Raw genomic sequence first — 10,334 nt, forward strand, 5'->3', positions numbered from 1 at the left:
CGAAGAACTAGTATCTGGAATATATAAAGAACTCTCAAAACTCAACAGCAAAAAAAAAAAAAAAAAGAAAAAGATCTGATCAGAAAAAAGGACAAAAAACATGAAGAGAAATTTTAGACATTAGGGAAACACAAATTAAAACCACAATGCTACAGACCCTTTAGAATGACTAAAATAAAAAGTTTTGATAATACCAAATGCTGGTGAGGATGTGGAGAAACTAGATCACTCATACATTGCTGGTGGAGATGTAAAATGGCACAGTCATCCTGAAAACAGTTTGAGAGTAGTTTTTCTAAATAAAACCAAATTAGCAATTACTATATAACCCAGCAACTACATTTTCAGAAATTTATCCCAGAGAAATAAAAACATGTTCACACTCAAACCTGTAGACTGATATGTTGCTTATAGCAGCTTTATTTGTAATAGCCCCAATAGGATCAACCCAGACATACCTCAATGGGTGAATGGTTAAACAAAGTGTGCTACATTCATACCATGAAATTACTATTCAGCAATAAAAAACAATGAAGTATTGATATACAAAACAACTTAAATGAATCTTCAGATAATTATGCAGATTGACAAAAGCCAATATCCAAATGGTTAAAAACTATATGAATCTATTTATATAACATTCTTGAAATGACAAAATTATAGTAAGGGAGATGAGACTAATAGTTTCCAGGAAACAGGGAAAGGAGCATGGTTGTTACAAAGACAACATGAAGGATTCTTATCGTGATGGAATTGTTCCATATCTTTTTTTTTTTTTTTTTGAGATGAAGTCTTGCCCTGTTGCCCAGGCCGGAGTGCTATGGCGCGATCTCGGCTCACTGCAATCTCCGCCTCCCGGGTTCAAATGATTCACCTGCCTCAGCGTCCTGAGTAGCTGGGATTACAGGCACCCGCCACGACGCCTAGCCATTTTTTGTATTTTTAGTAGAGATGGGGTTTCACCATAATTGGCAAGGCTGGTTGCGAACTCCTGAGCCCATGATTTGCCCGCCTCGCCTCCCAAAGTTGTTCTTTATCTTGAATGTATTAATGTCAATATCCTGGTTGATAGGTAGCGCTAATGTTTTACAAGATGTTTCCACTGGAGGAAACTGGGTTAAGGATACACAGAATCTCCCTGTACTATTTCTCATGGTTGCTTGCGAACCTATAATTACCTTAAAATAAAAATTTTAATTCAAAAACCAGTATAATTCATGGTTAAAATTCCAGGCTCTTGAGACAGACTACCTGGGTTCAAATTCTGACTACAAATTCCAATTCCTAGTAGTGTCATCATAGGCAAATTTATTTATTCTCTCTGTACCTTAATTTCCTCGTCTTTAAAATAAGACTAGAATTAACCTCATAAGGACTTACTTACCACAGCTTAAATAAATTAATGTTTGTGAAGTACATAGAACAGTGCTTCTTACAGATTTATACTCAATAAGTGTCAGCTATATGTGCCATGATTATAATGATTATATATGTTTATGCATATGAATGAATGGATATTAAAAATTTTTGAAAAGCTTTCATGGGATGGGTGCATACCAACTATAAGAGTTACTTTTTGTGGTAGAAACTGGACTGACATGAAAGATACAACTTTATTTGTGCATATTTTATATAAAAATTACATATATAATGCAAATATGGCAAAGTATTCAGTAAAACATACTGGTTTTAGTTATTTATCTTTTTTATATGATTATATAATTAAGAAATTTAAGTTTTGTTCTTGAAAAACAGGTAAACATATCTTATCTTTGGCATAAATATTATATATTATGTATGTATTTCAATTTATTTTATATTTTATATTTGTCTTAGGACATCATGTAATGCATAAAAAACACATTTTTATAAACTCATTGCATGATTAAGTCTTAAATATTTTCCAGAAATAAGCTCTTTTCATTGCATTCTCTTGATTTTCCGTTACTTTATAACACAGAGTATATTAAATCTAATTTTACTTTTTATTAATGACTGAAGAAACATTATTAAGTAGATTTATTTTATGGCTATAAATTAGTAGTATTCCCTGACCCTGAATTATTAAAATTTTCTGAGTTTAAATTACTCTCTGAATTATCCCAATTGTAATGATTTTTCACATAGTTGTTGAAATCTGATTTCGCCATCTTTGTCAGCTGTCACCCTCAACTGAAGGCATCTCTCGGTTTTTTCTTTCATCTACACCTGTAATATTTCCCTTATAAAAGCCAGATATTAAAGTTGAAAATAATAAGAAAATAAACAAACCAACAATCCTATTTAATATTTTAGACATTTTTCTGAATTAATGGCCTGACTGCACTTGTATATATCTTTTTTATTCTGGAAAAATGTTTTGTAAGATTAATTATTACTGTGGTCTCTGAATGCGTCCCCCAAAATTCATATGTTAAAATTTAATCACTAATGTAATAGTATTAAAAGATGCCTTTGGGAGATGATTAAGTGATGATGGCTCTGCCCTCATGAATGATTTGGTGCTCTTATAAAACAGTCTTCAGAGAGCTGCCTGACTTTTATGTTCTTTCTGTCATGTAAGTACACAGCATTTGTCCCCTCTGGAGGGCACAGCAGCAAGGTGCTATCTCAGAAGCAGAGAGAAGCCCTTACCAGACACCAAATCTGTGGGTGCCCTTGTTCTTGCACTTCCAGCCTCCAGAACTGTGAGAAATAAATTTCTGTTCTTTATAAATTACCCAGTCCCAGGTATTTTCTTACAGTAGCAGAAGTGGACTAAGACAGTTATGCTTATTCTTTCACCTTCTATACATTTATTTCGCTAACTGCCATTTAAGTGAAATCAATAACTGTCTTCATCAACCATGGTCAATATCATTAACATTTTTTGCAGACCTAAGTCAAATTCAGAGTACCATTTACTAAAATATGATATTTTAGTTACTTAATGTGTATTTTTTCAAAAATTGTTAACAACACAAGTAAACCTTAAATGAATGATAATCTACTCATGCTAGCCCATATATAATGTGCTAATGTATTAGTAATATCATTGTCTTTTTTGATCAAATTCTTTCCTGTTTAAACAATATGTATAGGGTGTCTAGTTAAGACCAGGCATTTTTGTAGGCACGAAATGTACAGAAATAATTCACATGATCCCTGAAATTCACGTGGTTACCATTTTGGACATCAAGTCTCACAACGTTGCTTTAAATTTTAAACTGATAAACAAATGGGAAAGTACAATTATATTTATTGTTGAACTTAAAATGCTAAAATTATTATTACACATCTCATTTTACAATAACATAAATTTTAGATAATATATTCTGATTATGTCAGAGTGCTGTCAGAAAAGGCAAGTACAAAGAGGTAGAGAATAAAATAGTGGTTACTGGGGACAATCATAAGAGGAGAGAATGGGGAGATGTAGGTTGGAGGACGCAAAGTAGTAGATACATAGGATGAACACATCTAGAGTATAATATGAGGGCCATAGACTATAGTTAATAATATTATATTGTATTTGGGATTTCTGCAAAAAGAGTATATTTTAGGTGCTCTTGCCACACAAAAAATGGGAAACTATGTGAGGTGATGTATATGTTAATTTGCTTCATCTACATGTATATCAAAACATCATGTGGTACACCTTAAACATGCACAATAAAAGTTTAAAAAGAAAAGACAATAGAAATAAATGTATTTAAGATCAAACCATGCATAATCTATTGTGTTAGTTATAAGAATCTCCCTATGTTGCCGGCGCAGTGGCTCACACCTGTAATCCCAGCACTTTGGGAGGCCGAGGCGGGCAGATGATCTGAGGTTGGGAGTTAGAGACCAGCCTGACCAACATGGAGAAACCCCGTCTATACTAAAAATACAAAAAATTAGCCGGGCATGGTGGCTCATGCCTGTAATCCCAGCTACGCCGGAGGCTGAGGCAGGAGACTCCCTTGAACCTGGGAGGCGGAGGTTGCAGTAAGTTGAGATCGTGCCATTGCACTACAGCCTGGACAACAAGAGAGAAACTCCATCTTGGGGGAAAAAAAAAAAAAAAAAAAAAGAACCTCCCTATGTTTAATAAGTAGTAAAAGAAAAGAAGATTTATAAATGTAACAGTTTATTAATGCAATCTGGCAAATCAGGGTTGTTACAAGAAATATTTTTTACTTACTTATGTTATTAAATGTTTCTTTCAGAAATGTAAATTGCTCACTTAGTATATAAAATAACCCACTGGCCTTGTATTCATTTGATCTGCACTATCTTTATCTCTATCTGTTATATATAAGTCTGTCTATCATCTCTCCCTCTCTCATATATATATATAACTTCTATTGTTTAGAAAACCTCAGTCTCCTAGGTCTGTCTGTTCCATTTGTAGACTTGCAGACTACAACTAAATAAAGCACGCAACCAGTAGATTTCTATTCAAACACAATATGACGCTTTGTTCTTTCACACATAGTAGTGGAGAAATCCACTGCTTAAGGAATTTTATTATGATAAAGTATGTGTTATGATAGAAGAATGTGAATGGTACTTTAGGTTAACAAAAGGAGAATAGTGAATCTGACTTCCAGGAGTTATGGAAGTCTACCTGGAGGAAATAATTTTTGAGTTAGGTCTCAAAAGTTGATAATGAATTAATCAGGAAAAAGATAGGGGGCTTCTAAAAAAAGGAAATTCAGGAGAAATGACACATAGATATGAAGCTGCTGGTTATCAAAGTCTAAAGCAGTTCAGTATTTCAGCACACAAAAATGAGTGCTGAAAAGTTGCAAGAAATAAAGTTGGAGTGAAGAAAACAAAAAAGGTTTCTGATTACCTAAGACGTTTTACATCATGGCAAGTACTTTCCTTTTATCTTTTGAAGAAAAAAAAAACCACCGAATGTTTTTAAGTATAAAAGAAGCCTGGTTAATTTGAATTCCACATAAATCACTTTGAGAGTGGAATAGCAGGATGGATTTGCAAAACACCACACTGGAACAAGAGATCATTTTGAGGGCCACTGAAATAATTCAAGCTAGAGTTGATAATGACTAGAACAGTAGTGTTTGAAGATGAAAGGGTAGATTCCAGAAATATTTGGGCAGTAATATTGATAGAACTTGGTGATTAGTAAAGAATAAGAGAAACAGAATAGTTCTATTGGTTATCCTAGTAAATTGCCCAAAACTTAGCAGCTATGAAACAACAATAAACATTTACTATACCATACAGTTTCTGTAGGTCTGGATTCTAGAGCAGCTTACCTGGGTGGCTCTGGCCTGAATCTTCTCATATGGTCGCAATCATGATGTTAGCTAGTGCCACATATCAGCTGGCTTGACTGGAGTTGGAGGATCTGCTTCCAAAATAACTAATTCACATAGCTGTTAGCAAGAGCTTCAGTTCCTTGCTGGTTATGGCAGGAGAACTAATTTCCTTGCCAACGAATAACTCCATAGTGTTGCTTGAGTGTTCTTATGAAATGGCAACTGGCTTTGCCTACAACCCGTGATTCAAGAAGGAAAAGGCATAAGCTGGAATCCGTTTTACAATGTAGCCTTGAAGTCATTTGTGCAATATCTTACTGGTTATACAGGTGGGAGGTGGCTACACACAGCATGAATAACATGAGGCAAGACTCTTTGCAGACACAATGGTCAGTAATGAACCACACATTTTTGTCTTGGGTGTTTAGGTGGATTATGGTGACATCAACAAGATAATCAACAGAACGGGGCAGGGGTATTGTGGTTGGTTGTTTGGTTTAGTGTCTCTGTGTGTGTGTTTCTGGAAAGTATAAGGTAATAAGTTAGATTTTTGAAATTATCCAACAAATGCCTAGTTATATGCTTAGGAAATGTAAGAATACATTTAGTGATGGAAAAATTAATTCGGGTACCATCAGCATTTAAATGGAACATAAGATCTTAAGGTTAGCTGAATACATCCAAGTAGAGCATAAAAATAAGATGTGAGAAAACAACATTGTTTCAAAAAATTGAGCATGAAAAGAATTAAGCCAAATGATTAGGGGGTAGAAACAAAAAAGAACACTGTAGAAATAAACGAAATACAAAAGTTATGAAAAAGAGTTGTCAGCGGTATCAAAGAAAGCAGAAGTATCCAGTGAACTAAAATATACCCATTGGATTTGGCAATACATATGCTATTAATAATATTGTCAGAGCAATTTCAAATTTGGGAATGTGGGAACAGAAAACAGATAATAGAGGGTTAGGTACTGGTAAATCAAATAAAACTGTGCATAATTATGTATCAGTTATGTTCCAGTCTGGAATCAGAGATCCTTCAGAATACTTAAGACAGAAGAAATTTAATATTGGAAATTGATTATATAGGCGAAGGAATTGCTAAAAAAACAAACAGGAAACCATGAGGGAAATCAGAGATTAGCCATCTCAAAAGTTACTACAACACCTCTGTTGAGGAGATAAAGAGGTTGGGGTTACCAAAGCCCAGTAACCAGGATGTCCTGGAGGAATTTTGAAACATTTTTTGTAGGAACTGCAGCCATAGAGAACAGCTGACTCAAGAATCTGGGAGAAGTATTTCTCCTGGGGTTAGCCCCCACGTGATACAAAATGGGAATGGGAGAGAAATATATATGAGAACAAACAGAGGAGCAACTGACAAAACTTTATTTTTAGCTAGCCAACCTTGTAAAGACAGACCAAATTGGAAGCCCCATGTGAGAAACTTAGTAGAACTTTAATGCATAATGAAAAATAAATTTCACTGAAAATATTTCAAAGACCAAGGCCTATGCTCTAGGTAAAATACCTATAAACTGAAGAGCTTTTATCTCAGCACATTCAATGTAGAAAGATTTAGCCTGACTTGAAATAATTGGGCTTGATATTATCTCTCATGATAATGGAAAGCATTAACAATTCCCTGCACAGAATACATTCATGAAAGATTTAGAATTCATTTTATTTCTAATTAAATATTGCCTTTCTTTATGATTCACTGAATTTTTTATTTTAAAGATATAGAACTGTAATAAAATGAGATATATATACACATTCATAGCCATAAAACAGAACAGCTTGTAAAATACAATTTTATCACATAACCTGTTGTAGATAATGATCCATCAACATCTTAAATATTATCAATCTAGTGAAATACACAGCAGTGTACAACTGTAGTGGTCATTGTTGAAGGTCTCATAGCATGCATTCCCCTCTACCTGAATCAAGACAGAATCTTGATTTAGATCAAACATTTAATAATCTTACATCTACACTTCATTTTTGTTTGTTTGTTTTTTTTTTTTTTGAGATGGACTCTTGCTCTGTCACCCAGGCTAGAGTGCAGTGGCACAGTCTCAGTTCACTGTAACCTCCGCCTCTCAGGTTCAAGCGATTCTTCTGTCTCAAACTCCCAAGTAGCTGGGAATACAGGTGTGTACCAATACTCCTGGCTAATTTTTTGTATTTTTAGTAGAGACAGGGTTTCACCATTTTGGTCAGGCTGGTCACGAACTCCTGACCTCAAGTAATCCACCTACCTTGGCCTCCCAAAGTGCTGGGATTACAGGCATGAGGCACTGTGCCCAGCCTATTTTATTTTTAATGATGAATAATATACATATTTATGGGTACACTCTGATGTTTTGATGTATGTATATATTGTGGAAAAATTAAATCAAGATAATTAATATTCTATCATCTCACCTATTTCTCATTTTTTGTGATGAGAACATTTAAAATCTATTCTTTTAGCAATTTTGAATTATACAATACATTATTATTAACTATAGTTACCATGCTGTGCAATATATCCCTAAACTCTTTTTGTAAATATAATAAAAGGTGCTGGCCCTTTTCTAAGTAGGAAAAATATATAATATATCAATACACACAACAACTTGTATACAATATTGGATTCTCAGACTGAGTAATGTCAATAGGGTATCATTTATTCAATATCAAGATACAATTTAAGAGAAAAAATCACTAGAGTTAATGAACATCATTCAAAAAATTTTAAATAGGTCTAACAGATATCCCTATTCTTCAGTGAGGGAAAATTTATCATCAGGTTCTTGGTTTGAGACATTGGCTTGGAGAAATGAAATGTTAGCTCAGAGATGATGACTATAAGCTCATTCATTCCAGTATCCCTGAACATGTGACTTGTATAAGTTTTGTAACTGATTTTAATGCTGGATTTGTTTTAATTTTGCATATTCAATGTTAGAACTTTTCAAAGATACACTGTATATATTAATATATGATTTATGTAAAAGAGTCTATACTTAAATACCCTGAGGGAGGGGATAATTAATTTGCATTCATCACACCTAAGACAAATAGTTTGAGTTACTTTTGGAAATACTGTATCATACATTTGTTCAAGTTTCTGATAATAAAACTGCACATGGATACAGACACTAAGGCCAGATTAACAAAATGAAAGACGCATAACTGAATCGTGAGCATGTTGCAAACTTAAAGTTTGACATCTACAATAAAAATTAGGAGAATCTGATAAATTTTCTCTTCGATATCCAATAAATGTTTGTTTTATAGGTGAATGCACTGACTGTTATAGACAGAACTCCTTTTATAAGGTGACCAGCAATGAAAATTAGCATATATATTCAGACCACATTGGACATTTTTATTGCCCAAACCCTTCTTCTAAGTCTTTGAATCCCCCATTATGTTTTCATATATAATTTTATACCAGCACGATGTTATACTATTTTAAGAAACCAAACCTTTTGGCTTTGTAATCTATAATGAGTGAAAATGTATTAAGGAAACAAAAGCTTTTCCTTGTGATAAAGACTCGTCTGCTGCTTCTCTGGTGGTGTTATGTAACAAGAACACGAATAATAAAAACGTTAATAAATCTGACTAATTTATTTATAGTGCATTAACAACTGGACAATTGAAGGTAAACACATAAATCAGGAAAAGTGTCCTCTAGCTATTTTCTCTATAGACTAGCACTCCTTTTTTTTTTTTTTTTTTTAAATTTAAAAATTTGTATTGCTCAGAACCTTCGCTCCCTGGGCAATGGCAAGAGCTTCGGAGACCAGCCCTTGGGGACAGAGTCAGAGGCACTGGGTGGAAAAAAGAGCGAGCATGTGGCACATTTGGTCCATTGTCATGTGTGGGTATGGCAGAGGGAGGAGGGACTCTAGATGGCCCTGCATCTAGGGCCTTCTAGGGACCCAGATATACCTCCTTGGGCAAGGCTCACATGCCAAAGCAAAGCAGATGAGGCCAGCCTGGCTTGGGGTGAGGGCTCAGTGCCTCTTAGCCTTGCCCTGGGGTTCTTGGACCTTCCGGAAACTGAGACACATCAGGCCCACGTTGATGGCATAGGTGGTGATGCAAACGATGCAGAAATCGTAGAGCACAAAGAACAGAATCCAGGCCAGGTAGACAGAACCAGCCAGAGCCAGCAGGGAGCTCAGCAGCAGCAGGACAGAGGCCCAGCGCGTCCACGGGCAACCTAACAATAGCTGTAGTGCGTAGAAGATGCAAGGGAATATGTTATTGTATTGATTGAGGATGCTGTTCTGTCCCAGCACGTGCTGCGCCAATCCCAAGACCCTGCCCTACCTGGAGGAGACGATGCGCGGGACAGCTAATGGCGGTGCCCATGTCGCAGAGAGCGCGGTAATCCCGGCCCAGGGCGCGCGCGGCCTTCACGTGCAGCGCGTAGAGCGATAGCACTAAGTCAGCCAGGCAGAGCGCGAGCCGCACCCAGCCAGGGTTCCCCCCAGTACTCCCCATATCTCCAGGTCACCCCTCGAGGTGCCCGCGGAGAAAATCAGCAGCCACGGAGCAGGGGCGGGGCAGGGCCTAGCATTCCTTTTCCTATGATTAACACATTTGTACATGAATGAGAATAGTTAAAATGTTTAGAGCTCTGAAGTATTCTTATTCAATGCTGAATTTTTTTTGGTATTAGACTGCCTATTTACAGGGAATTTTTAAATGGAGAAGGAATAATTTCAGCTATTCCTGGGAAAGGCTGTTAGTATTTTTTGATCGACAAATTAAAATTGTAAATATTTATGATACAGAAAATAATGTTTGGACATATGTATACATTGTAAAGTGACTAAACTAAGCTAATTAACATAATCATTACTCACATATTTATCATTTATTGTAGTTAGAACATTTGAAATCTACTGTGGTAGCAATTTTTAAGTATACAATACATTGTTATTAATTATAATCACCGTGTTGTATGATAGATATCCTGAATTTATTCCTCCCATCTAACTGAAATTTTGTATCCTTTGACCAACATCTCCCCAATACTCGCCTCATCTTTAGCCTTGGGTAACCACCATTCTA

General features: G+C 35.5%; 1 protein-coding gene across 1 annotated transcript; it reads right to left on the bottom strand.

The window, feature by feature from the left end:
• Positions 1-9,005: 9,005 nt before the first annotated feature.
• LOC111535958 lies at positions 9,006-9,761 on the bottom strand. The gene is made up of 2 exons (XM_023202195.2): positions 9,599-9,761; positions 9,006-9,487 (listed from the first exon to the last, which is right to left on the bottom strand). Exons 1-2 carry the CDS (start codon positions 9,759-9,761, stop codon positions 9,279-9,281), a joined length of 372 nt encoding a protein of 123 aa, XP_023057963.1. The 3' UTR covers positions 9,006-9,278.
• Between the last annotated feature and the right edge of the window lie 573 nt (positions 9,762-10,334).

Source organism: Piliocolobus tephrosceles, chromosome 12 (assembly GCF_002776525.5).
Source record: "Piliocolobus tephrosceles isolate RC106 chromosome 12, ASM277652v3, whole genome shotgun sequence".
Taxonomy (NCBI): Eukaryota; Metazoa; Chordata; class Mammalia; order Primates; family Cercopithecidae; genus Piliocolobus; species Piliocolobus tephrosceles.

Excerpts from the sequence above, each read along its gene's own strand:
- LOC111535958 (XM_023202195.2), bottom strand. The coding sequence starts at position 9,761 with ATGGGGAGTACTGGGGGGAACCCTGGCTGGGTGCGGCTCGCGCTCTGC. Across the intron at positions 9,488-9,598 it reads CATTAGCTGTCCCGCGCATC|CTATTGTTAGGTTGCCCGTG; the intron begins GTCTCCTCCAGG and ends TACGCACTACAG.